The sequence below is a fragment of the Mchenga conophoros genome, linkage group LG8 (assembly GCF_057382185.1).
Source record: "Mchenga conophoros isolate Kocher_MC1m ecotype Shallow Benthic linkage group LG8, M_conophoros_male_GT1.1, whole genome shotgun sequence".
NCBI lineage: Eukaryota > Metazoa > Chordata > Actinopteri > Cichliformes > Cichlidae > Mchenga > Mchenga conophoros.
Window position 1 is genome coordinate 17,715,610 of NC_140533.1, and position 26,795 is coordinate 17,742,404.

Genomic DNA, 26,795 nt, shown 5'->3' on the forward strand with positions numbered 1-26,795 from the left:
AATGTTGCGTTAACCTTTTTCTTTAGTATTCACTTTATGTGTATTTTTTCTCATATGTCTGTATTAATCCTGTGTCATTATTCTTTACATCTTTTGTAAGTCTACAGAAACTTGCCTTAAACAAGCAGCCTACACTTTGTGTTTACATGCATGGCTGATGACTTGACTAAGTAAAAGTATTACACAGGGAATCACAGTTTTATGTTGTTAGTCATGTGGAGATACTCAAAGTTGAGGTAGCTGTCCAACTGAGGATCATTACACATATAGATTGACACGTGAACTCTCTGTCACTCTGTTTCCCCCTCACTGCAGACAGACAGCTGGACTCGGCCAGTCTTTGAGCACGGGGCACAGAAGGGGGGTGGTCCATCATGGGACATGGTGTGAAGTAAGAGCCAGTTTCACAGTCCCACAGTCACAGAGCTAAGTTTTCAGCCACCAGAGACGCACTACCGCTACTGTCTGGGATTCCCAGTTCCTCAGCTAAAGGGCCGTCTGTCCGTCTGACTGACCCGACTTCATTTTGGCCAATAGTTTTATTGGTTTTCCCGAGAGATTTTGAGAAGAAGGGAAAACATTCACCATGCAGTCTTGCGCCAGGTGTGGGTTTGTGGTCTACCCAGCTGAGAAGATCAACTGCATTGACCAGGTAATACATTAAAGCATTTATAAATAAATGCCTTCTTGGGTTAAAGTGAACTCTCAAATGTGTCTGTGTTAGCCATAAAACTAATAACAGCTGCACAATGGTTATGGATATAAGATTGTTTTTAATTAAAAGACTGGACAAAAAAAAGACTTACAGTTTAGCAGTGACATTAAAGCTTTAGAGAATCGGTCATTGAGTCCATGTGGGAAAATGTGATGTGATTACTGATGTTATTCTGGGCCTCTTATTAATCAGATATAACAGAAATTACTTGTCCAGCATTTTTTCTCTACTTAATGAACTAGATTCCAGTCATGTTTCCTATGAACACGGATTTAAATATTCATGGTCTGTCTTTCTTTTTCTTTCTTTCATTTTTGGCAGAATTGGCACAAAGCATGTTTTCATTGTGATGTCTGCAAAATGGTACTCACTCCAAATAACTTTGTCAGCCACAAGAAGAGGCCATACTGCTCTGTGTAAGTAGGAGTCAATACTACTGCAATGCCTATTGAGCGTTTGTAGTTAATCACCAGACATGATAAAAATAAATAAAAACGTAATCTTTTTTTAATGAGTAAAGCACAGAGGAGGCAAATTAACTGCATCTTAGTAAACCACGATTGCACAATAGCCAGGGTCCCATTTTTAACGTTGTGAATTACACCTGGTGTGACCATGTTGGCAACTATATGTGTATCTCATCCTTTCAGGCACAATCCAAGGAACAACACATTCACAAGCGTCTATGAGACCCCCATCAACATTAACGCAAAGAAGCAAAGTAAGGCCAGCAGTGAGGTAAGAGGACATCCTGAGCAAAACCACAGCAGCAGCATGCATGCCATACAACATGTTTCAGTCCTCTGACTCACTGGCATTGTTGTTGCTGTCTATGGCACTAGAGGAAAGACAGTTTATGGCTGTGTCTACTCTAAAGATTGTTATTTATACTGAACACCGAGGTCTAAAAAGGCAGTAAAAAACTTGAGATTTGACCCTGAGCATTTGTATCCATTACTGTTGGATCACAAAGGTCTAAATCCTTCTTTACGAGAGGTGGTCGGTGGTTCTGAGGCCGTGGTGACGGAGGTGGTTTGGAATGGAGACTGGCTCAGGTTATTTCTGTTTCCCTGACAGGGGCTAGATACCCCCCTCCACTTAGCCCACTTTATGCTTCAACGGGCTAAAATTATATGTCAGGAAAAACAGCTTCACATCCCTTCCTCTCCTCTGCTCAGCCACCTGTTTCTGTCTGTCTGAGTCTGTCTGTGCCTCTAAGTTCACGCAAGGCTCTCATGCTTATATTAGCAGTAGGCTAGCAAGCGCCTCGGCTACTGTTTTAAGCCACTGGAGGGATGTGGGAATTAACATTTCAACATTTGATCTGAGGGCTGACCTCGGATCATGAGTGGCCCTCAACCCCCTGTCTAGATTTACCCCACTGAACATTTAAAAAGTGTATATCTTGCTTGGGTTAACATGCAGCTTTTGCTTTCTTATTCCTATTGATTGTACTTTATACCCTTTAGGCGATGATGCTCTAGAGACGTCACTCTGTCCTGTCTCTTCCTCTGACATAGAGCTATTCTAAGATTAGTTTGGGATGGTTTTTACAACTCTAGGATGATATACAAAGTACTCTATTCTGGTTTGTTCTGGGCAGGTCTTGTACCATCTTGAGTGGAACATCTTAGTTATTAATACCAGCTCTCTAACATTATCCCTTCATCATTTAGCTTTTCAGCTCAGGTTCTCCTGCAGCACAAGAATAGAGAGATGTTTGGCACTGTTTAAGTAAAGCAATACCAGTTAGGACTAGCAGTAAAAAATATATTTTTTTATTTTTAGGTGATTAGTAGCATCCAACTACCAAAATGGATGCTGCAGTCACATGTGCAGCGTCTGCATGTGCAAATGCTCGCTGGCCTTGGCTTAATGCTTGTCATCCATGTGCCATCCTTGTAGCTGAAGTATCGCGAAGATGGCGAACGCTTTATGTCCACCTTCCACTGTGACACGAGATCCATGGAGCTGAAGAAGGCTTGCCTAGCCAATCAGATGGCCAGCCAGGTGAGCTCCTGGGAGAGCAACTGGCCATTGAACCCTTTTAAAGGGAATTTTCAACCCAAATTCTTATCTTTATCAAATAAAAGAGAGAAGAATTACAAATTATTCTTCAAACTTCCTAATTTCTTCTACTTTAGTATTTTAATTCAGCCAAATCTTTTGTCTGTCATGAGTAAGCACTTGTTTATTTTTTGTATGATTTCACATAAATGAATTGCATGGCTTATTTAACAGGTTCATAAAAACCTTGCAAGATGCATAATTGCCTGGTTTAGGAACATTTGTAATTGACCATGTTTATCTTTTATATATAAACCGGCCTTTCAGTCTCAGTCTGAGTTCTCACAGCAGCAGACCTGGTATTCAGGGATGGTGAGCAACCAGGAGATAGTGACAATGTCCCAGGCACAGAATACCATCAGTGATGTGAGTACACGTTTTTTTCTCACTGGTTGTTGTGTTGTTGTATCATGAGTATATTCTATTTAAATAGTTGATATAAAAAAAAACTTACAATTTTTAACAGTGTTGGTCACATGGCTGATTTTGTGGCTTCTTTTTTGTACAGGTCAAATACACAGAAGAATATGAGCAGTCAAAAGCAAAGGGTAGCTTCCCTGCAATGATCACACCGGGCTACCAAACTGCCAAGAAGGCAAATACCTTAGCAAGTAATGTAAGTGGATTTCATTTAGCTTTCTGTACCTCACAGAAAAGATTAAACTTCACTGATTTTCCCTTTCTGTTAAACAATCCATGCAAGTTTATCAAAAATTCAAGAGGCCAAATAAAAATGCTTTGTTGTCTTTCTCTTCAGCTGGAATATAAAAAAGGACACGAGGAAAGAGTTTCCAAATACACAACATTTGTGGACCCCCCTGAGGTGATTCTGGCCAAGAAACAAGGACAAATTGTTAGCGATGTAAGCCCTTCAGACATTGTTGACTTTTTTTTTTTTTAACTAGCTCTGCTCAACTATAAACATATATATTCTTACAATAATATATTTATGGATATGAGGCATCACCTCTTTTTCATCAGTATGCCTACACAGAAGAATATGAGCAGCAGAGAGGTAAAGGTAGTTTCCCTGCACACCTTACGCCTGGATACAAAATGTCAAAGAAGGCCACTGAGCAGGCCAGTGACGTAAGTAGTACAAAACAAAAAACAAAAAAAACAGCACACACATATGCAAGTAAATACTAATGCATGTAAATGCTGTTGTTTTCATGCTGAACCAGATTAAGTATCGTCAGATGTACGAACAGGAGATAAAGGGGAAAGCCAGCGCTGAAGCGGCTGTTACTGAGATTGTCCATGCCAAAGAAAATGCAGAGAACTTCAGCCATGTATGAAAATTACTGTCACTGTTCCATCAGTTTGTTTTAATTCAAAGTGAACTAAATAAAGCAAAGTGCTCTCCTGTTTCCAGATTGCCTATACTGAAGAATACGAGCAACAGCGAGGCAAAGGCAGTTTCCCCGCCATGATTACGCCTGGTTATCACCTTGCAAAGAAGGCACAGGAAATTGCCAGTGATGTAAGTATCAATCTGACTGTGGACCCAGTGAAATATTTCTAAAAGCTGTAAGTATCTTTGACAAACATGTAATTGGTCCATCTTGGTAAATGGACTGAGTCTTATTTAGCCCTTTTCTACTCTCCCAGCGCACTCAAAACGCTTTATACAACATGCCACATTCACTTTCTTCAGTGCTTTCTCACTAGCATTCACACTCTGATGGATGAATCGGAGAGTAACCTGGGGTTAGTATATTGCCCAAGGATATTTGGCATGCAGACCTGAGGAGCCAGGGATCAAATCACAAACCTTCCGATCAGCAGATGACCTGCTTTACCTCCTGAGCCCCAAATATGTTGAGTCTAACATTTAGATGCTTTGTTGTGTAGGTGTTGGAAGGATTGCATGTAGTTATAAAGGGAGCTTGTATCTGTCATCTAGTCATGTGGACTAGTAGTAAATGTTGTCAAAACATTGCAGAGTGTAGTGTGTAAGAGTTTCAGCTTCATCAATCAAGTGTCCTTGTCAACACCGGGCAGAATAGCAGACGAGGGACAACAATGAGGAGACTTGATGTCATCATTCTCTAAACTATCCGCAGTGAATGAATTAGACTCTGTTTGTGTGTGTTCCTCAACCTTGCAGGAGCAAAACTGTTTGTCCTTCTCCTCCTGCAACACGTTTAGTAATTTTTCATCTCTTTCCAGTTAAAATACAAGAAAGACTTAAACAAGATGAAGGGCACGTCACACTTTCACAGTCTGACCTCTGAGGATAATCTGGCACTGAAGAACGCACGAAAAATCAACAAGATTGTCAGTGAGGTGAGGCTCGTGAGAAGCATACAACCTTCGCTAAATACATTTGTGTGTCTAGATTTATTCAGAGCGTAGGGAAAGAACAATGTGAATATTCAAATAGCTTTTTGTCTAAGCAACAGTCAGTCTCAGGTAAATGTATGTATGTGTGTTTAAGAGTGGGAGATATTGGGTGTACTGTGTCAGCGTCCAGCAGACATGAAGCCTCCTGAATTGCATTTTCAGCATCTCTGAAATGCTTGTGTGGTGAGGTGACAGCTTACCTCCAAGGTCATGGCCCATCCTGCCAAACTAAGGTTACCTCACACTGCGCTTTATTTTTAAGAATCTATTCTTAGCCTTAAAAATATGTGTGTTAGAAATTAGCTCTTATTCTGAATCTAATTTTCCACCAAAACCACACAGACACATTATCTCAGTTTTGTTTTTTTGTTTTATGCTTCAAATAATGTTTATGATATAATGACAGACTGTAAATAAAGAACATAGCATGGTTAGTGAGTTGCATTTTAAACCCTGGAGTGTAGTCGTTTTGGCTTTTTAATCCAAAAGTAGAAATATTTGGATGAGAAGTTATCAGCTAACACTAGTGCTGCTCTATACTGCGAATTGTAAAGTATTTTAAGTAAATACAGGGCAAGTATTTCAGATACCAATGCCCACACTGATACTTTTTAACCTATAAAGGCAGCTTGTGTAGCAAAGAGCAGCATGTCATGATTTTAAAAAATGAATCATCATCATCATTATCATCATCATCATCATCATCATCATCATCATCATCATCATCACATTTAATAAACACTAAATCACTTTCAGTTTTAGTTTACACAATAAAACACACTTTTCAGCTTTTTATTGCTTATGGAAACTGTTTTTTGGAGACCTGGAATGTAAATGTGCCTGTCTCTAAAGCACTTTGTGCCAGTTTCTGTTGTGCTATAGATTTGACAGTGAACACAAGAGTACTGAGGTATATTTTTGCATTAAAAAACAAATATTTAACCCAATTCAGTGGACTACATACTCAAGTAAGAAGATAGAAATAAAATATCAATCATATAGCACTACTGTCGATCCAAAACCAATACCAGCGTTGGATTAATCTGCCCACCACAAGCTAACACTAGCAAACGTGATTAGCATGGTGCATCAATAGACTTTATATTAGTACTAAATGTGATACTGGTATTTCACTCACCACGCTGGAGCACAAAGCATTAGATTTCTCAGATAATTTTATGAAAATATTTTAAACAGCTCCAACGATTCAAACAGCATCCAGAGGTTGAGATCAGTGACTTTATTTGCACTTAAGCATAAAGCTAGCAGAAAAGACGGCCCCAATAACAGCCATGATCACATAACTTCAAGCACCAGTGTTTAAAGGTGAGGTTTCCCCTGTGTGATATTTTCATGATAAAGAGACTGACATGTTAAATAGGGAAATGGTTTTAATGTTAAGCTCAGCAAAGCATGTTTAAGATTAAAGGTTGGTCTCAGAGACTCTCGAGTGATGATGGAGTGTCAGTGATGGTGACTGATTAGTGGGAGGAACTTTACTGTATATTTAGCCATGTAGGCACCAATGTGCCACAAAGGATCAGCTCTCACTGTGGAAAACAGAAAAATGAGGTTGCAGTGAAAAATGTTACAGCTTGGCTGCTTTATTTTTACGTTTGCTAACAGGTGGAGTATAAAAAAGACTTGGAGAACAGCAAAGGACACAGCATCAATTTCTGTGAGACCCCACAGTTTCAAAATGCAGCCAAGGTTGCCAAGTTCACCAGTGATGTAAGTTTAATCGCAAAAACAATGTCAAATATATATATTTTGATAATTTTGTAGATTTTTTGACACCCTACAAACAACGTATTTATATATTAATACCTGATATTAGCACATGAACATGTTTCTTTTTAAACAAATATTTTCTATAGAACAAATATAAAGAGAAATACACTACTGGTATGAAAGGCCACTATGAAGACTCGGGTATTGATAAGAAGACCATGCATGCCATGAAAGCGAGGAAGCTGGCAAGTGATGTAAGTCTTATTTTTAATCAAATCAGTGTATTAGATCTGCTTGGTTGGATTTGATTTCATATTACACGGATAAAAAGAAACAATTTTACATGTTTAATTTGTAAATAGAAAATGATAAACTGTCAACTGTCTGTGCGAGTGATTTTATTGATGTGGTGGTTTTGTCCTGCATATCTCAGATTACTTATAAACAAGGCTGTGAGCAGGAGCAGGCTGAATACAACTACCCGGCCAATCTTACGCCAGGTTACCAAAGCCAAAGAAAACTGGATCCACTGAAAGAGGTACAGCCTCCAACAATATAATTAAGACAAAGGGACATTTTAACGCTAAAAGGGTTTTTTTTAAAAGCACTTAAAATCAGAAAAATTATTCAAATGTAAAGTCGGTTCTCAGATAGCAAACTTCATCCCAGCGCTGTTGTCATTGTGGTTGCAGAAGAACTACAGGCAGCACATTGACCAGGTGAAGTACAAGTCAGTGACAGACACACCTGACATTGTTTTGGCCAAGAAAAATGCTCAGCTTGTCAGCAACGTAAGTAAACAGTATAACACCATGCATAACACTTAATAAGTTTCTTATTTTTTCTAACCATGTAATTCATGTGGCCTCTAGTTAAATTACAAAGCCGGGTATGAGAAGACAAAGCATCAGTACACACTATCCCAAGACCTGCCCCAAATCCAAAAAGCCAAAGCCAATGCTGCTTTGTGTAGCGATGTAAGTTTACTCTTCTCACACTTGCATCAATAGCTTACCTTCACTCGTCATGCAAGCACCCAGAATTCACTACCAATCCACATGATCTATCTTGTTATTGGCATTATGATGCCATAACCCATTTCTGTTTCTTCAGATTAAATATAAAGAGGAGTGGGAGAAGACAAAGTTTAAAGCTTGTGAAATTGGTGTGGACGATCTGAGCGTCAAAGCAGCCAAGGCCTCCCGAGACCTTGCAAGTGACGTAAGTAAACTCACGCTTCTCTTTGCTGCAAAGACATCTAAGCAAAAATCTAAGTGGCTTTAATCAGAAGTAAAAGCTGGCAAATGAAATCAAGTCAGACGGGCATGTGTTTCAGATTAAATACAAAGAGAGTTACATGAAGAACAAGGAGAAGGCTGTGGGGGTCAACGTGAGCGACTCCAAGACTCTGCACTCTCTGCAAGTGGCTAAGATGAGCAGTGATGTAAGTAGAATTGCTTGACCTGCAATGTAATAGTGTAGACTTGTGTGACTCACACAAGCCCAGAGTATAACCTCAGAGGTTACCTATTGCTTTTTGTTACAACTTCAGATTGAATACAAGAAGGGCTCTAAAGAGAGCCAGGCCCAGTACAGCCTTCCTCTGGACATGATCAACCTAAGCCATGCCAAGAAGGCCCAGGCACTCGCCAGTGACCTGGAGTATCGCACAAAGCTCCACGACTACACAGTCATGGCAGATGACATCAAGGTCCAGCAGGCCAAAAAGGCTTATGCCCTCCAAAGTGAGGTGAGAGAGCCACCTGAGGGTGATATTTTGGTTAAGGGGTCTCTTTTAAATGCAGAGACATGAAGAAAAAGGCAAAGAGAAGTCTTTTGGAGAAGTCTTTCTTGACATTTGTTCCTCTCTGCAGAACCAGTATCGTTCAGACTTGAACTGGATGAAAGGAGTGGGCTGGGAGACCGAAGGATGTCTCAACATCACTCAGGCAAAGAAAGCTGGAGAGCTGCTTAGTGATGTGAGTGGAAATGTGCTTGTGTTTATATTTTAGTTTGTTGCTGTTTTCTTTCAAGCACACCATTTATTTGGCTGCTTTTTTCTCTCAGACCAAATACCGTCAGAAGGCAGACAGCATCAGGTTCACCCAGGTGGCTGATGATCTCTCCATCAAGCACGCAAAGAAAAGCCAGGAACTGCAGAGCGATGTAAGTCTCCACTTTAGAGCCGGAATGAGACGCCATTCATTCTAGTGCATTCTTGCAGTATATACTAATCTATGTGACTTTTCAGTTGGCCTACAAAGCAAACACAGAGCAGATGCTGCACCAGTACACCATCACAAAGGACGAACCTCTTTTCAGACAAGCAAAGGCTAACGCGGACCTTCTCAGTGCAGTAAGTTCATTTATAAAAAAATTGATGTAGAAAACAAATATTCACATTTTTAAACTATATCTGTTATCTGCTACGTTATACAAGCTCCTCAAGAATGTGCAGTTGACTGCCGTGTGTCTCACACTTGAACTGGTATAAGTTCATGCATGCAATCATTTGACAAATTATGTTTTAAAGGGACTTTATGTGGAAAACCAAGTACGTCCCTTGTTCTTTCATAGAAATTAAAAAGGTAAAAAACTAGCTACCAGGATCTGCAGAAAACGATTACTTTCAGTTATTGCTGCTGAAGATGATTCTACAAGTTAATGAATCATAGGGTATCATTACAAAACTGTATATATCAACCAAACACACACACACACACATATATATATATATATATATATATAAAATGTCACAAACAAACTGTATTTTATCTTCTTAAAAGCAGTTTGATTCTGTGACCTGGTTCGACATAGTGTTGTTCTCGGAAAGGGGAATCTATTTAAGCCAATTTCTTATATTCAGCTGAACTTATTTAGTGTCTCCATTTGGTACAAAATCAAGCTGGTTAGCCAGTTATTCAGTCCAATAATTTAAAATTATCAAAATTAGATTTGCTTTTAAAAATCCACATGACGTGATATAATGCACTTTAAGTCTTTTGAAGTAGCAGCTCACGCACCGTTCAACGTGAAATTGTCTTTCACGCTTAATTTGTCTCACAAATTGTCTCTAGTCTGTCTCACGCAGCCCTCACAGTTTTCTGTGTTTTCACCTGAAGGTGAAAGCAATTTAACGAGTTTCTCAATATGTGCGTGTGAGGTGCTGATATGATTTTTTTCCTCATGCATTTGTCTTTGCAGAAAGTGTACAAGAGCAACTGGGAGAAGCAGAGGGAAAAGGGCTTTGAGCTCCGTTTGGACTCCCTATCTATACTCACAGCAAGAGCCAAGAGAGACCTGGCTAGTGATGTGAGTTTCTATTCTCTTTTACTCTGAAATTTGCAATAACCTTAGGTTAGGTTGAGTTGCAGCATTTTGAAATCATTGGATTCTTTAAGAAGTAGCATTTAGCATCTTGAACCATTTATTTCTTGTCTTTTTGCAGGTGAAATACAAAGAGACGTATGAGAAAAACAAAGGCAAGATGATTGGCATTAAAGCGGTCAGTGAGGATTCTCAGATGGCTCACTCCACTCTGGCCACCAAACTACAGAGTGATCGCCACTACAAAAAGAACTACGAGGACACTAAGACCAAATACAGGTGAGGCCAAGCTTAGTTCTTTACACCCAGATGCATCTGGTACTAGAGATAAAGTAAAGGGAGTCATTTATAGTTGGGTATAGTTTCTTAAATCTGTGTTGCATGGTCTTCTTCAATTAATTGGTAATAAGTGAAGCAATTCATTTTGCATTTTCTGAGTTAGCGAGGTCATTTAGCCCTAATATTCTTATCTTTATACCTCAGAGGGTAATGATGCATGTGTTATAGCATTTCAGTAACTCTAAAAATGAGATAAAGAGCTTATATCATTTATCAGATATCAGTTGAAGAGGAAAACTACTGACAGAAGCTTTTAGATTATTACAAACATTATTAGCAGATTCCTTAGCAATATCCTGCTTTCTTTTCATACCAGCAGCAATTTAGAAAGTTTTACAGGACATTTCATTTCAAAAGGTCAAACAAGCTCTGATAAAGACTGCATGAGCCATCACCCCAGATAAAGTCAAAGTAAAATGAAGTGTATTATCCTTCTTTTTAAGTAGACCCCAATCAGCAAAGAGCTGAACTCAACTCAACAATAACTGACCTTTCATTTTCTGCAGTTTTGGAACAAAGCTCCTCATTGAAACTAATCTTCATTTCCAGTGTTTCCCTGGATATGCTGAACATCAGCCATGCCAAGAAGGCTCAAGACCTGGCAACTGAGACCAATTATAGGACTATACTCCATGAATACACTACTCTGCCAACTGACATTAATGTTGCCTGGGCGAAGAAGGCTTATGGACTACAAAGCGATGTAAATCTTACTTTTAGGCACTGGAATGACCAATCATTTTATGAAAAAGTACTGCAGAATTTGATACTGATATGTGCGCACGTCTGTTTTCAGAAACAGTATAGGTCAGATTTGAACTGGATGAAGGGCGTTGGCTGGGAGGCCTCGAAATCTCTGGATGTCCTGCAAGCAAAGAAAGCTGGGGAGCTGGTCAGCGAGGTAATGTTTAATACTATGACTGACAAGGCATTGCTCCGAGTAGCTATAAAACAATCACTGTTAAATGTTATTAATATTTCCCCCTTTTTTTTTTAGTAAAAATGAGGCAAAAGTATTCTTTTTTTAGATCAGTCTCAATCTTCTTAGTGTTCAGTTTGGTTAGAGAGTTATATCACAGAAACTTCCAAGGTTTAAAATCATATCTGTTTATATATTTTTCAATTCAAGTTGAAGTTCATACTTTAAAATATGAGGAAATCTGATTTTACATGTTAAAAAACATAAAACTATAAAGCTCATCCAACATATCCAGGCATTCTTTCAACTATGAGAAAACTTGCTCCTTCAGGCCTATGGGCTAAATTTCCATTCAGAAGCCCAAAACTATCAGGCTTCTGCTCTGTGGAACCAGGTCTCACTTTGAGTACAAGAGACATATAATTTGACATTATGTAATTTAGCATTTCTTGTTGCCCTAACTGATAAGTTCATGTGGATTTCATCTTAATTTGATAGCTACAGGGGTGGATTTTTAATTCGATTCAGGGCGTATAAGTCCCTGCTTCCTATAATTTCCAGATGCATAATGGGTGTTCTAATCTAATGAACCAGGTCTTATGTTGAACTCAGGAGAGAGGTCTCTGGTTCGAGTCCGGATGCCCCCTACTTAGCAAACATTCTTGACTGTCATGCATCTTAGTGTTTTCAGACACAATCCGAGTCAAAGCCTTAGCTATTAGGGTTCTTTTAAAGCATTCCGAGAAATGGGGGTATAGCTCAGTGGCAGAGCATTTGACTGCAGTTCAAGAGGTCTCTGGTTCAAGTCCAGATACCCCCTACTTAGCAAACATTCTTGACTGTCATACATCTTAGTGTTTTCAGACACAATCCGAATCAAAGCCTTAGCTATTAGGGTTCTTTTAAAGCATTCCGAGAAATGGGGGTATAGCTCAGTGGCAGAGCATTTGACTGCAGATCAAGAGGTCTCTGGTTCAAGTCCGGATACCCCCTACTTAGCAAACATTCTTGACTGTCATGCATCTTAGTGTTTTCAGACACAATCCGAGTGAAAGCCTTAGCTATTTGGGTTCTTTTAGAGCATTAGGAGAAATGGGGGTATAGCTCAGTGGCAGAGCATTTGACTGCAGATCAAGAGGCCTCTGGTTCAAGTCGGGATGCCCCCTACTTAGCAAGCGTTCTTGACTGTCATGTATATTCAGACACAATCCGAGTCAAAGCCTTTCCTATCAGGATTCTTATAGAGCATTTGACCCCAGATCAAGAGGTCTTTGGTTCAAGTCGGGATGCCCCCTACTTAGCAAACATTCTTTGAAGGCCTGACTTTGCGTTCAGAAAAATCTAAACCTTTAAAATTTCCCTTTTTTCCATTTCTAACGTTTAATTTCATGAAAGCTTTGTCAGGTTCATTGTGCAGGGTTATTGGGGGTATAGCTCAGTGGCAGAGCATTTGACTGCAGTTCAAGAGGTCTCTGGTTCAAGTCCGGATACCCCCTACTTAGCAAACATTCTTGACTGTCATGCATCTTAATGTTTTCAGACACAATCCGAATCAAAGCCTTAGCTATTAGGGTTCTTTTAAAGCATTCCGAGAAATGGGGGTATAGCTCAGTGGCAGAGCATTTGACTGCAGATCAAGAGGTCTCTGGTTCAAGTCGGGATACCCCCTACTTAGCAAACATTCTTGACTGTCATGCATCTTAGTGTTTTCAGACACAATCCGAGTCAAAGCCTTAGCTATTAGGGTTCTTTTAAAGCATTCCGAGAAATGGGGGTATAGCTCAGTGGCAGAGCATTTGACTGCAGATCAAGAGGCCTCTGGTTCAAGTCGGGATGCCCCCTACTTAGCAAGCGTTCTTGACTGTCATGTATATTCAGACACAATCCGAGTCAAAGCCTTTCCTATCAGGATTCTTATAGAGCATTTGACCCCAGATCAAGAGGTCTTTGGTTCAAGTCGGGATGCCCCCTACTTAGCAAACATTCTTTGAAGGTCTGACTTTGCGTTCAGAAAAATCTAAACCTTTAAAATTTCCCTTTTTTCCATTTCTAACGTTTAATTTCATGAAAGCTTTGTCAGGTTCATTGTGCAGGGTTATTGGGGGTATAGCTCAGTGGCAGAGCATTTGACTGCAGTTCAAGAGGTCTCTGGTTCAAGTCCGGATACCCCCTACTTAGCAAACATTCTTGACTGTCATGCATCTTAGTGTTTTCAGACACAATCCGAATCAAAGCCTTAGCTATTAGGGTTCTTTTAAAGCATTCCGAGAAATGGGGGTATAGCTCAGTGGCAGAGCATTTGACTGCAGATCAAGAGGTCTCTGGTTCAAGTCCGGATGCCCCCTACTTAGCAAACATTCTTGACTGTCATGTATATTCAGTTACAATCCGAGTCAAAAAGCCTTTCCTATCAGGTTTCTTATAGAGCATTTGACACCAGATCAAGAGGTCTTGGGTTCAAGTCTGGATGTCCCCTACTTAGCAAAACTTCTTTGAAGGCCTGACTTTGCCTTCAGAAAAATCTAAATCTTTAAAATTTCCCTTTTGTCCATTTCTAACGTATAATTTCATGAAAACTTTGTCAGGTTCATTGGGCATGGGTATTGGGGGTATAGCTCAGTGGCAGAGCATTTGACTGCAGTTCAAGAGGTCTCTGGTTCAAGTCCGGATACCCCCTACTTAGCAAACATTCTTGACTGTCATGCATCTTAGTGTTTTCAGACACAATCCGAATCAAAGCCTTAGCTATTAGGGTTCTTTTAAAGCATTCCGAGAAATGGGGGTATAGCTCAGTGGCAGAGCATTTGACTGCAGATCAAGAGGTCTCTGGTTCAAGTCCGGATACCCCCTACTTAGCAAACATTCTTGACTGTCATGCATCTTAGTGTTTTCAGACACAATCCGAGTGAAAGCCTTAGCTATTTGGGTTCTTTTAGAGCATTAGGAGAAATGGGGGTATAGCTCAGTGGCAGAGCATTTGACTGCAGTTCAAGAGGTCTCTGGTTCAAGTCGGGATACCCCCTACTTAGCAAACATTCTTGACTGTCATGCATCTTAGTGTTTTCAGACACAATCCGAGTCAAAGCCTTAGCTATTAGGGTTCTTTTAAAGCATTCCGAGAAATGGGGGTATAGCTCAGTGGCAGAGCATTTGACTGCAGATCAAGAGGTCTCTGGTTCAAGTCCAGATGCCCCCTACTTAGCAAAATTTCTTTGAAGGCCTGACTTTGCGTTCAGAAAAATTTAAATCTTTAAAATTTCCCTTTTTTCCATTTCTAACGTTTAATTTCATGAAAGCTTTGTCAGGTTCATTGTGCAGGGGTATTGGGGGTATAGCTCAGTGGCAGAGCATTTGACTGCAGATCAAGAGGTCTCTGGTTCAAGTCCGGATACCCCCTACTTAGCAAACATTCTTGACTGTCATGCATCTTAGTGTTTTCAGACACAATCCGAGTGAAAGCCTTAGCTATTTGGGTTCTTTTAGAGCATTTGACCCCAGATCAAGAGGTCTTGGGTTCAAGTCGGGATGCTCCGTACTTAGCAAACTTTCTTCGCATGCCTGACTTTGCATTCAGAAAAATCTAAATCTTTAATATTTCCCTTTTGTCCATTTCTAACGTATAATTTCATGAAAGCTTTGTCAGGTTGACATGTCACGGGTAATTGGGGTATAGCTCAGTGGCAGAGCATTTGACTGCAGATCAAAATGCTCTGATCAAGAGGTCTCTACTTGATCAGAGCATTTCCTGATAGGAAAGGCTTTGACTCGGATTGTGTCTGAAAAAGCTAAGATGCATGACATTCAAGAACGTTTGCTAAGGAGAGGGTATCCGGGCTTGAACCAGAGGCCTCTTGATCTGCAGTCAAATGCTCTGCCACTGAGCTATACCCCCAGTACCCCTGACATGAGAACCTGACAAAGATTTCATGAAATTAAACGGAAGAAATGGACAAAAGGGAAATTTTAAAGATTTAGTTTTTTCTGAATGCAAAGTCAGGGCTGCAAAGAAAATTTGCTTAGTAGGGGGCATCCCGACTTGAACCAAAGACCTCTTGATCTGGGTTCAAATGATCTAGAAGGACCCTGACAGGAAAGGCTTTGACTTGGATTTTGTCTGAATATACATGACGTTCATGAACGCTTCCTAAGTAGGGGGCATCCAGACTTGAACCAGAGACCTCTTGAATTGCAGTCAAATGCTCTGCCACTGAGCTATACCCCCATTTCTCTTAATTCTTTAAAAGAACCCTAAAATCTAAAGCTTTGACTCGGATTGTGTCTGAAAACACTAAGATGCATGACAGTCAAGAATGTTTGGTAAGTAGGGGATATCCGGACTTGAACCAGAGACCTCTTGAACTGCAGTCAAATGCTCTAGAACAGGGGTGCCCAATCCCGGTCCTCGAGAGCTACTATCCTGCAGCTTTTAGATGCATCCCTACTCCAACACAGCTGAATCAAATGGTTTGATCTCTACAGCATGCCATCATGTTTGGCAAAGGCCTGATAACAAGCCATTCATTTGATTCAGGTGTGTGGGAACAAGGATGCATCTAAAAGCTGCAGGACGGTAGCTCTCGAGGACCGGGATTGGGCACCCCTGCTCTAGAAGAACCCTGATAGGAAAGACTTTGACTCAGATTGTGTCTGAATATACGACAGTCATGAACGCTTGCTAAGTAGGGGGCATCCAGACTTGAACCAGAGACCTCTTGATCTGCAGTCAAATGCTCTGCCACTGAGCTATACCCCCATTACCCCTGCACAATGAACCTGACAAAGCTTTCATGAAATTAAACGGAAGAAATGGACAAAAGGGAAATATTAAACATTTAGTTTTTTCTGAATGCAACGTTAGGGCTGCAAAGAATGTTTGCTAAGTAGAGACCTCTTGATCAGTGCAGGGGTATTGGGGGTATAGCTCAGTTGCAGAGCATTTGACTGCAGTTCAAGAGGTCTCTGGTTCAAGTGCGGATGCCCCCTACTTAGCAAACATTCTTGACTGTCATGCATCTTAGTGTTTACAGACACAATCCGAGTCAAAGCCTTAGCTATTAGGGTTCTTTTAGAGTATTAGGAGTAACTGGGATATAGCTCAGTGGCAGAGCATTTGACTGCAGATCAAGAGGTCTCTGGTTCAAGTCCGGATGCCCCCTACTTAACTGTCTTTGCAGGCCTGACTTTGCATTCAGAAAAATGTAGATGTTAAATATTTCCCTTTTGTCCATTTCTAACATTTAATTTCATGAAAGCTTTGTCAGGTTCATAGGGAAGGTGTATTGGGGGTATATCTCAGTGGCAGCGCATTTGACTGCAGATCAAAAGGTCTTTTGTTCAAGTCAGGATGCTCCCTACTTAACAAACGCTCTTTGCATGCCTGCCTTTTCATTCAGATAAATCTAAATCTTTAATATTTCCCTTTTGTCCATTTCTAAAGTATAATTTCACAGAAATTTGACTGCAGTTCAAGAGGTCTCGGATTCAAGTCGGGATACCCCCTACTTTGTAAGCGTTCTTGGGTCTCGTGCATCTTAGAATTTCCTGACACAATCCGAGTCAAAACCTTAGTTGTCAGGGCTTTTTCCAGGCCTGACTTTGAATTCAGTAAAACACTGTTCCTTAATTTTTCACCTTTGTTCATTTCTAAACTATATTTTCATACAAATGTTGTCCTATCCTTTGACTCTCCTCGTTCTTAGTATTTCCTGACACAATCCTAGTCAAAGCGTTATCTATCAGGGCTTTTTCCTGGCCTGATTTTGCATTCAGATAAACGCAGTTCCTTAGTATTTCACCTTTGTTCATTTCTAAACTATATTTTCATACAAATGTTGTCCTATCCTTTGACTCTCCTTGTTCTTAGTGTTTCCTGACACAATCCGAGTCAAAGCCTTTGCTATCAGGGTTCTTCGAGAGCATTTGACCCCAGATCAAGAGGTCTTGGGTTCAAGTCGGGATTCCTCCTACTTAGCAAACGTTCTTGATAAATTCTTTTGGCCATTTTCTTGTACCTACATTTTCCAGAAGCCCATCCTGTAAAGAATCTGATATCTCAGAAGTCACTTCTTTTTATCTGGTGCAGTCTTTTTTGTAATGTTCTGCATATGATACACGAGGCTGGAATCTACATGCACTATTCTTAATCTCATCATGAGCAGCCACTTATTTGTCATTCCACTCATGTTACCACCATTAGTTTATGAAACAGAACAGATCTTGGAGCCCGTCCTGAGCAAGCATTTTTCTGTATACTGTTTGTGAACATGTGGTTATGTATCTATCTAACAAAGTCTCCTTTTGTTTTTCCATCTTTTTGATTTTTTTAGGTACTTTATTTTTTAGGATCCATCCCACATAGCAGAAAAGTCTGGTCTGGATCTGGTGTCAAGCTGGCACAGCTGGCTGACTTCTGGCATGGCAAGTGATATGTCATCCAGATATGTGCCAGGCCTGATGTAGATGGCACTGTTTATGCGATGGCATGCCACATCTGGCCCTATTATGTTTTGGTTTATGTGGCCCAGGCTCATACAAAACAGGTCTGGCATCAAGCTGGCACTTCTGACTGGCACTTCTGACTGACTGGTGTCATGGCGGGGTGTATATCAACCAGATGTGGGGCAGGTCTGGCAATGATGGCACTATTTATGTTACCATTTTCCTGTTTTAGTTAGAAGACCCAAATGCCATGTTGCGATACTATACTGCTATGGTAGCCAACGTTTCAATTGCAGGTTTGACAGGTTTGTGATGTACACTTTATCCTAAACCTAGTGAGGGTTTAGTCATGTTTACCACTGGGTGGCTGAAGCTCAGGAGGTAGAGCAGGTCACCTACTGATCAGAGGGTAAGTGATTCGAGTCCTGCCTCCAGTCTGCATGTCAAGAGTTAGAATATAGTTAGGAAGCACCCAGTTTAGACAAAGTGTGTGAATGTGGCATGTTGTACAGAGCACTTTGAGTAATCTGGATGACTAGAAAGGCATTATATAAGAATCAGTCCATTCTCTGTCTGAACAGAGTTTTGTCTTGCTAGTTTTCCACTATTATGTTCCAGTACATGTTGTTATTACATGGCTTGATTAAGGTACACATTAGGCTGACATCTGGGGCCAGAGTTCAAAATGTTCTGGGCCAGCACAGGGCCAGCAGTGTGTCTGCAACTGGCCCATGTGTGAGCCACCTCTGGCAAACCAGATCGGGGCCGTCATTCTTTTCGGTATGTGGGCCATGTGTAAGCACATTGTGTGGGCCAGATCCAGGCCATACCAATTTTGCTATGTGGGATATTTATGATATAGTGTGTGCCCTCTAGTGGTCCCAACACGTATATGCATTGAGTTTTTTATGGTTGCCTCCCATTGTTACAGCCTAGTGTTCATCACTGGGGTATTTTTCTTCTCCAGAAAAAGTATCGTCAGGATGTAAGCGCTCTGAAGTTCACCAGTGTTGAAGACACTCCAGAGATGAACCAGGCCAAACTAAGCAACAAACTTGCAATTGATGTAAGTTCAGCTGACATTTGTAGCCTCAGCCATATGTTATTATTGCGTGATATAGCATACAACAAACATGTTGTTACCTAGCTTGTTGAGTTTTTTTGGCCCACTTGACATATGCCACAAAAACCACTGTAGCACCTGGAAGTTCACCAGATTGAGTTATTTTAAGGCTTGTTTCATTGCGGTAAACTGATCTTTAGTGCTGTTTTTTCTTCTTTACAGAGGTTGTACAGGGAGAAGGGTGAAAACATGAAGCACAACTACACACTGAGTGGAGAGTTACCCGAGTTGGTGCAAGCCAAGCTGAATGCCATGAATATCAGTGAGGTAAAACCATACATAGGCACATTTAGTCAGTCAAAAAGTTCTTCTCTGCGGCAGGTTTTATATAATGTTTTCGCGGTGAAACTGAGTTTGTCCATCCGACACATTTCAGACGCAATACAAGGAATCTTGGAAGAAGATACGTGATGGCGGTTACAAGCTGCGTCTGGATGCCATTCCTTTCCAATCTGCCAAAGCATCTGCAGAGATCCTCAGTGATGTGAGAATCCATTTCATCATATGAAACCACATTATTACTATTTTTTAGCAGAAAGTTGAACTGAAACTGCTCTTGTCAACACAGATTTTCAAATAGCTCTCCTCACTAAGCTTTGTGTGTTTTGTGTGTCATTTCAGCAAAAGTACAGAGAAGAATTTCAGAAGACCAAAGGGAAGATGATCGGCCTGAAGGGACTGCAGGATGACTTGAACATTGCTCACTCAGTCTATGCCAGCAAGCTACAGAGTGATGTGAGTACTTAGTTTCTGCAGTTTAGCTGATAGAAATCATATTTTAATGATTATACAATATTCTCGTAATCACATTTCCCCATCTAGATCAAGTATAAGAAGGACTCTGCAAAGGAACTCTCAAAGTTCCACCTACCCATGGACATGTTGGAGGTTGCACATGCTAAAAAGGCACAGTCATTAGTCAGTGACCAGGACTACCGGCTGTCCCTGCATCAATACACCGCGCTGCCGGATGACTTGAAGCTGCTAGCTGCCAAGAAAGCATACACCCTGCAGAGTGAGGTGAGAGTGACGGCAGACAGCTGCTCGCAGCATCTTTTATTTATAGATTTAACAACGCTCTTCTGTCACAACTGAGCTTGCTGTGAAAAAGAGCACAAAGGCAACATTATTTGTACTTTACAATTTTAAACCATTAAATCAATGAACACATGAAATGCTGTATTTGTAGATCAAAAAAAAACTTTGCAGTGGTTGTTTCTATGTAATGAGACTTGTTTTTACATTCAGAGATGTGATCAAGATTTTCAGTTTTTAGTGCCAATTGTTGAGGCCAAGCTATTTTAAAGAAACAGCTAGTATCTGATACTTAAAGTGTGTTTGAGGCTGGTTACAAGGCTGGTTTATTTATCTCTGTAACAGACAGCACACGTCTACCAGGCAAATTGATTATTAAAGGCTGAAACTTGTACTAGATAGTAACTGACAGTAATAAAATGGAATCACGTTTGCTTCTGTAATATTCCTATTTTATTCTTTTTTGTCCACCCTACAGAAATTGTATCGCTCTGACCTGAACTACCTGCGTGGCACAGCCTGGATCGCCACTGGTGCTCTGCAGATTGAAGGATCCAAGAAGGCCACAGACCTCATCAGTGAAGTGAGATATCCCCTATGCTTTTCATTTACTTTCTGCCCTTTTTAGTGCTTTCAGTGCATGTTAGGTTGCCTATATTCACCCTATCTTGATGCATGATCAAGGGAAATCGTATAGTTGATTCTGGATCTGACGTTTTCAGTGGTAAAAATGTTTCACTATAAATTTTCTGGGTTTAACTTTTGATTTTGTTGGTGGGAATTCAAAACATTGACTTGATTTACACCAAAAACTAACTGTTTAATTCTCTCTGCAACAGAAAAAGTACCGTCAGCAGCCGTACAACTTCAAGCACACCTCTGTTGCTGACTCTCCAGATATTATCCATGCCAAACACAGTTCACAGATTGCAAATGAAGTAAGACAATAACGTTACTGTTTTAGTTTCTCCTTTTCTTGTAAATGTTTTTTTGCTTGCTTAAGCTGCAACGTTCCTTTTTAAGATTACTAGAAATAACCAGGCATGTTACTTTGCTGGAAATATTTGATGATTTGAATGATAATAAACTGGGTTTTATCTCTCTGTCCCAGCGTTTGTATAAGGAGAAAGGGGTGAATGACCAACACAGCTACACTATTACATCTGAGAGGCCAGAGATTACACAAGCAAAGATCAATGCAGCCAACTTTAGTGAGGTACTTAACAGCATACAGTGATCATAAGCATGTTCTTTTCAAATGTTATATGTATATACAATATAGATAACTTTTTTTCTTTGCAGATAAAGTACAGAGAGTCCTGGCACACTCTCAGGGCTCAGGGATACAAACTCACCATGCAGGACATCCCCTTCCAGGCTGCCAAGAGCTCCACGGGCATCGCCAGTGATGTAAGATCACATTTGTTGAACAGCACAGCAAAACCCAAGCATTTAAAGAGTTAAATCAACCATGATTAAGTTTTTAAAAAAAATGCTCACTCTAAGCTCTGGTAAAGTAGGAATCGTATGCAGGGTTTTGTATCCTTTTGATTAAAATTTGCAGATCAGTTCCAGTTGATTAATCTAACTTGTGTCTCTGCAGTACAAGTACAAACACAACCACCTGCTGGAAAAGGGGAAGCACATTGGGGTCAAATGCATCATGGACGACCCACGTATGCTGCACTGCCTGCAGGCCGGCCGATTGGCCAGCGACCAGGAGTACCGCAAGGATGCACTGACAACCAGCGGACAGTACCACCTCACGCCAGACATGATTAATCTGGTGGCGGCTAAGAATGCGCAGGCACTGGCCAGCGACCAGGACTACAGGACGAGGCTGCACGAGTACACGGTGCTCCCTGACGACATGAAGGTCAAATGGGCCAAAAAGGCTTATGAACTGCAGAGTGAGGTGAGGGCTGGGAGTAAAGAAGAGATTAAATTACTAATAGGAAGTGCAAATGTCCTGACTCATCTATTGCTCTATTACTTTATGTTTAGAAACTCTACAAGTCAGACCTCAATTTCATGAAAGGGGTAGCCTGGGATGGAGTGGGTGCGCCTCAGCTGGAGTCTGCCAAAAAGGCTGGAGAACTTATAAGTGATGTGAGTAATGCACCGAAACCTGTTAATTTATAATATTGCTGCAGTTTACTGTCAAATTAAAGTAATATATCCATCATGTTTATGGTTTTAATTAAACTCCTGTAAGGTTATGAGCTCCAGCTCTGACTGCATATGAAGCTGAATTTAGCATTTATGCAGTATTGCTTTAAAAGCTTTCGCCATCTGTGTCTAAATGTGTGTGTGGTCTTCCTTCTTGCAGAAGAGGTATCGCCAGCTGCCAGACAGCCTGAAGTTTACCTCAGTACCTGACTCTCCTGATATAGTTCACGCTAAGACTAGTTATCAGCAGTGCAGTGAGGTAGGAAGAAGATGGAAATGCTTATAAGAGAGAACTGATTCAAAAACCTGATTCCGCTCTAAGTCTTTTGCTGTCTTAGCTGCTGGCGGTGATATTTCTACCTTGTTCATGCCTGTGCCTCTCATCCACTACAGAGGCTGTACAAATCTGGAAAGAATGACGACATGCATAAATACACCTTGCATCCAGATGATCCAGACTTCATCAGAGCAAAGATGAATGCCCAGCAGATTAGTGATGTAAGGCACATTTATCAGCTAAATACTTACAAAAAATATTTTTTAAAATCCTTTAAAAAAAGATGATAATATCTCTACATAACATTTTAATCTTGAGCATTATTTTTCCACGAAGAAAGTTTACAAGGCGTCTGGGGAGCAAGTGAAGACATCGGGCTACGACCTGAGGCTGGACGCTATTCCCTTCCAAACTGCCAAGGCTTCCAGAGAAATCGCTAGTGATGTGAGTTATGGGCCTTGTTGCATTGAAATACATTTTCGAGGCTATTATTCCAGGACAAACATTTTTATACTGTACAGTAACAGTATTAAACAAAGGCATTTAAAGGATGCTGACCCTGTATTTCTCCCTGCAACAGTTCCGCTACAAGGAGGCTCACTTGAAGGAGAAGGGCCACCAGGTAGGCCTGCGCTGTGTGGAGGATGACCCTAAGATGTTGCACTCTCTGGCAGCAAGCAAACTCCAAAGCAACTTAGAGTACAAACGTCAGTCCAAGGAGGAACGTGCCCACTACAACATCCGCCCAGATCAGCCTGAGTTCCTGCACGCCAAAAAGAGCCAAGCTCAGGCTAGTGACCTCACCTATCGACACAAGCTCCACGACTACACCTGTGACCCCGAACAGCTCAATGTCAAGCATGCAAAGCAGGCCTACAAACTGCAGAGTGATGTAAGTTGTGATGCTCGTGCAACTGAGCTGGATCTGAAAATATAATTACTGTCATTTATTGATGTGTCATTTATTGATTGATTGATATGTATTTAGGGAAGAAGCACTGTTAGGTGCTCAAAAAGCAAATGTCTTGTGCAACAGTGGGACCTATGGCATGAGCCAAATTCAGTGTTTACTTTTAGTCACACGATGATCCTGAAAAAACAAGCATGTGTACTTTTAACACGGACAATTGCCCCATGGATTAACATTGGGGTCATTTTGTGGTTGCTGGTTAGAGCGTTCTCATTATTGAACTGGTCTGTGTATTGGTCTAATAATGAGCCACAATTCTGTGAATTCTTTTACCCTCTTTGAGTTTATTGTTTTGGTTTTCCAGTTTACAGATCCCATGTTTTTTGGACCTTTTGAATCATTCTTGCAGTTTTAAGCCACAAAGTATAACTGCTCAGTCAGAGCAACTTATTTTTGGCTTGTTTTGTTGCCTTAATCAGAATCATAATTCATGTTTTTTTAATTAAAAAACTAACTGACTATAAGCCCAGGCTTAACCAAAATCTTCCAAAGATTGAATGAAATGTATTGAAAACATTAACCCCAAGTTATTTAAGAATGCCATGTATTAAATTTGGGCCACTTGCTTATTTGTAGTAGAAATATACCACTGTCATTTCTTTTCTTTCTTATTCAAGGTGAACTACAAGTCGGACCTGAACTGGATCAGAGGAGTGGGCTGGACCCCTCCTGGTTCTCATAAAGCAGAGCTTGCACGCCGGGCTGCAGAGTTGGGGCTGGCTGATGGAGTTAGCGCTGATGAGGCTATTGCGAAGTATCAGCAACACATGATGGTAAGTTCATCATGGAATGGTGACAATAGTGATTAGTACAGTGTCTTTAAAAAAAACAAAAAAAACCCCAACATATATATATATATATATATATATATATATATATATATATATATATATATATATATATATATACATATATATATATATATATATATATATATATATGTATATATATATATATATATATATATATATATATATATATATATATATAAAAAATAAGGAAGTCCTTAGACAGCAAAGGGTCTTGAAAACGTCCTCTCTGTCTTCCTTTCAGCTGCATTATCAGCAGATGATGGAGGAGCAGCAACAACAGCAACAGCAAGCTTCTGAGCAGGTGGAGACCAGTGAGGAGATCCAGCAAGGTGTCAACATGGATGCGATGGAAGTTCTTCATGTCAAGAGGAAGAAGACCATCCAGACCGTGCAGAAAAAGTCCAGCACCACCACAACTTCATTCAGATCCATGGAGAAGAAGTCCAGCACCACCTCATCTTCGTCTTCAGCCACCCTCCAGAACACAACCAAGTCCAGTAAAGTTGCTGCCATAGAAGAAGCGTAGAGCAAAGGAGAAATTTGGAGACAGAGATGGTCACTTTTAGAAAGTGTGCTTATATTTTACTGTGTTATTTTACTACTTTGATGAAGCGATAATTGTGACTTTGCAGTTACATGAGAAGCCACAATATTATCAGAGCTGCTATAGATGTAATAACAAACTGCAGCAGAGTTCATATGATTAAGAGTGAGATTAAGCATGTTGAACCAGGACAGCACTAGTGATGTTTGTTGGAAGGATTGTTGGTATTTGTGTGAGTGCTAAGGTGTAAATTTCAACTGAAGAGCCATTTTTAGCAAATTCAAGCAAAACGACAGGATTAACAAAGCTGAATTAAGGTTATTGCAGGTTGAAGGTCAAACTGAGTGGAATGCTGAAGGAAAGTTTGTGCTTTCATATACTGAGTGTATTTGGAAGAAATATGGGCTGGACCAGATTGTTATATGGCCAAAATCTGATAAATACTGTATGCTGAAAGTTCAAATGATGAAAGCACAAAACCTTGTTGCAGTCTTGCAAAAAGGTTTGATCATTTTATGCACTTTCAACCAATGAGTAAGAAGTATAAGCCTACTGAAGTGATGGGATCTACTTTTGTCTGACAGGTTCAGCTTTGTGAGTTTGTGTCTCTTTTAACTCAAAGCTGGGCTCGGAGTAAATTCTTGGTTTTATCAATGATTAATAAACTGTTTTTGTTGGGTTGTTTTCCCAGGCAAACTAAGCTTTTGTCCCTTTTTATTCCCAGAATACAAATGACTGCTAAGTACAGAAAAACACACAGCAAAGTAAGGTGAATCACATGACTGATGTTGAGGTGATCTTGCTCCTGATCTAGCTGTATGTATGGATGCTGGTGTAGACACCAGGCTTGTTCTTCTGACCACAGCTCACCACTAGAGTGACATAGTGCATGCTGTTTGTGATTACTTTCACACAAACCCCCAAAAATATATGGTCACACACACCAATGGGCCTCCAGAATCAGCCTGCAGTGTCAGACAGACCAAGATGTTTTATGTAATGGATCACTAACATTTTTAATGCATCTTATGATGTAAAAGCAATCTGCAAGAATTTTGGATTACTTTGATATAGAACAAACAAAATAAAATACAAGTTGCCTGAGAACTCTTCCAAATTCAAAAGACATACAGTGCATCCGGTCTTTCAGTCTTACAACACAGTATTAGGGCCACATTGAGAGATTACAGATGTTTCAGTGTAAACTACAATGGCTGCTATAGCCTCTGTAAAAGTGCTTTGTGTTGACAAGTTAGTGAAATGCATCCATCTGTCTTTACTTTGATCTTACCCTGTTTTGTTTTTAGGCAATTTTATTTCCTGCCTTTTAGATTGCTCTCTCTGACATAATTTTGGACCTCTTTCTTATAAACCCTTCTGCTGCCCTTTGTTAAAATCTGTTTGCTAACTGAGGTTTTCCATACTTTAAGTTGTTTTTTGAGTTATTTAGCTTCAAATTCTCCAACATGCTTCCCTGTGTCTATGTCATGCATTTGTATCCTTCACAGGTTCTGCTATAATAATTATCGTGTCTTATTTTCCTTTTAAAAGGAAGAATTAAAAACACTGCATTTGATAAATGTGGCAAACCAGTGTCGTTGTAAAGGGCCTCGGCATCTGCCATCTGAATTTACAAGAGACACATACCTGCAGTGTTTGTTACATCCGAGACCCAGAAAGTCTGAGTATGTGGTGAAAGGATCTTCCCCAGTTTGAATTTCTCTCTGTCTCTCAATTTCTAATATAACAGTCACATGACAAAAGTAGACAAAAAGTATATAAACTATAGCAGAGTTATCAAACTGTAAAGTGAGCTCAGATAAGGAAAATAAATGCAAGGCACAAAAAAGCGAATATTCTCTAAAAAACAACAAAATAAACATATGTACTTTTTTCCCTGGAAAAAGCAAATTGATACTTAACATATTAAGTAACTTAGAGCAACATATGTTGCCATCTGGCCAATCCAGATGTGTTATTTCA

At 40.2% G+C, this 26,795-nt stretch overlaps 1 protein-coding gene and 17 non-coding genes across 19 annotated transcripts; 15 read left to right on the forward strand and 3 right to left on the reverse strand.

The window, feature by feature from the left end:
* Positions 1 to 428: 428 nt before the first annotated feature.
* Positions 429 to 26,578, forward strand: nrap (nebulin-related anchoring protein). Of its 2 annotated transcripts, XM_085284618.1 has the most exons (43): positions 429 to 652; positions 1,037 to 1,131; positions 1,366 to 1,453; positions 2,621 to 2,725; positions 3,050 to 3,148; positions 3,291 to 3,398; positions 3,540 to 3,644; positions 3,764 to 3,871; positions 3,967 to 4,074; positions 4,158 to 4,265; positions 4,955 to 5,071; positions 6,755 to 6,859; positions 7,006 to 7,113; positions 7,293 to 7,397; positions 7,552 to 7,650; positions 7,732 to 7,836; positions 7,973 to 8,080; positions 8,196 to 8,303; positions 8,412 to 8,609; positions 8,734 to 8,838; positions 8,927 to 9,025; positions 9,111 to 9,215; positions 10,064 to 10,171; positions 10,308 to 10,465; positions 11,075 to 11,228; positions 11,322 to 11,426; positions 18,850 to 18,948; positions 19,168 to 19,272; positions 19,382 to 19,489; positions 19,627 to 19,740; positions 19,828 to 20,025; positions 20,519 to 20,623; positions 20,880 to 20,978; positions 21,152 to 21,256; positions 21,343 to 21,450; positions 21,644 to 21,955; positions 22,045 to 22,149; positions 22,370 to 22,468; positions 22,603 to 22,707; positions 22,823 to 22,930; positions 23,067 to 23,378; positions 24,074 to 24,229; positions 24,510 to 26,578. In XM_085284618.1, exons 1-43 carry the CDS (start codon positions 587 to 589, stop codon positions 24,792 to 24,794), a joined length of 5,400 nt encoding a protein of 1,799 aa, XP_085140744.1. In that variant the 5' UTR covers positions 429 to 586; the 3' UTR covers positions 24,795 to 26,578. The 2 variants fall into 2 exon arrangements, with proteins under 2 accessions (XP_085140744.1, XP_085140745.1); XM_085284619.1 differs by lacking the exon at positions 2,621 to 2,725 and having other exon boundaries at positions 24,510 to 26,577.
* Positions 12,193 to 12,264, forward strand: trnac-gca (transfer RNA cysteine (anticodon GCA)). The gene has a single exon. It is a non-coding gene; the product is annotated as a tRNA-Cys (tRNA).
* On the forward strand, positions 12,366 to 12,437 carry trnac-gca (transfer RNA cysteine (anticodon GCA)). The gene has a single exon. It is a non-coding gene; the product is annotated as a tRNA-Cys (tRNA).
* On the forward strand, positions 12,539 to 12,610 carry trnac-gca (transfer RNA cysteine (anticodon GCA)). Its single transcript has one exon. It is a non-coding gene; the product is annotated as a tRNA-Cys (tRNA).
* trnac-gca (transfer RNA cysteine (anticodon GCA)) lies at positions 12,869 to 12,940 on the forward strand. The gene has a single exon. It is a non-coding gene; the product is annotated as a tRNA-Cys (tRNA).
* On the forward strand, positions 13,042 to 13,113 carry trnac-gca (transfer RNA cysteine (anticodon GCA)). The gene has a single exon. It is a non-coding gene; the product is annotated as a tRNA-Cys (tRNA).
* Positions 13,215 to 13,286, forward strand: trnac-gca (transfer RNA cysteine (anticodon GCA)). Its single transcript has one exon. It is a non-coding gene; the product is annotated as a tRNA-Cys (tRNA).
* On the forward strand, positions 13,545 to 13,616 carry trnac-gca (transfer RNA cysteine (anticodon GCA)). Its single transcript has one exon. It is a non-coding gene; the product is annotated as a tRNA-Cys (tRNA).
* On the forward strand, positions 13,718 to 13,789 carry trnac-gca (transfer RNA cysteine (anticodon GCA)). The gene has a single exon. It is a non-coding gene; the product is annotated as a tRNA-Cys (tRNA).
* On the forward strand, positions 14,050 to 14,121 carry trnac-gca (transfer RNA cysteine (anticodon GCA)). Its single transcript has one exon. It is a non-coding gene; the product is annotated as a tRNA-Cys (tRNA).
* Positions 14,223 to 14,294, forward strand: trnac-gca (transfer RNA cysteine (anticodon GCA)). Its single transcript has one exon. It is a non-coding gene; the product is annotated as a tRNA-Cys (tRNA).
* On the forward strand, positions 14,396 to 14,467 carry trnac-gca (transfer RNA cysteine (anticodon GCA)). The gene has a single exon. It is a non-coding gene; the product is annotated as a tRNA-Cys (tRNA).
* Positions 14,569 to 14,640, forward strand: trnac-gca (transfer RNA cysteine (anticodon GCA)). The gene has a single exon. It is a non-coding gene; the product is annotated as a tRNA-Cys (tRNA).
* trnac-gca (transfer RNA cysteine (anticodon GCA)) lies at positions 14,770 to 14,841 on the forward strand. Its single transcript has one exon. It is a non-coding gene; the product is annotated as a tRNA-Cys (tRNA).
* Positions 15,265 to 15,336, reverse strand: trnac-gca (transfer RNA cysteine (anticodon GCA)). Its single transcript has one exon. It is a non-coding gene; the product is annotated as a tRNA-Cys (tRNA).
* trnac-gca (transfer RNA cysteine (anticodon GCA)) lies at positions 15,595 to 15,666 on the reverse strand. The gene has a single exon. It is a non-coding gene; the product is annotated as a tRNA-Cys (tRNA).
* On the reverse strand, positions 16,126 to 16,197 carry trnac-gca (transfer RNA cysteine (anticodon GCA)). The gene has a single exon. It is a non-coding gene; the product is annotated as a tRNA-Cys (tRNA).
* On the forward strand, positions 16,529 to 16,600 carry trnac-gca (transfer RNA cysteine (anticodon GCA)). The gene has a single exon. It is a non-coding gene; the product is annotated as a tRNA-Cys (tRNA).
* Positions 26,579 to 26,795: the final 217 nt, after the last annotated feature.

Excerpts from the sequence above, each read along its gene's own strand:
- nrap (XM_085284618.1), top strand. The coding sequence starts at position 587 with ATGCAGTCTTGCGCCAGGTGTGGGTTTGTGGTCTACCCAGCTGAGAAG. Across the intron at positions 5,072-6,754 it reads TCAACAAGATTGTCAGTGAG|GTGGAGTATAAAAAAGACTT; the intron begins GTGAGGCTCGTG and ends GTTTGCTAACAG. Across the intron at positions 21,451-21,643 it reads CCACGGGCATCGCCAGTGAT|TACAAGTACAAACACAACCA; the intron begins GTAAGATCACAT and ends GTGTCTCTGCAG.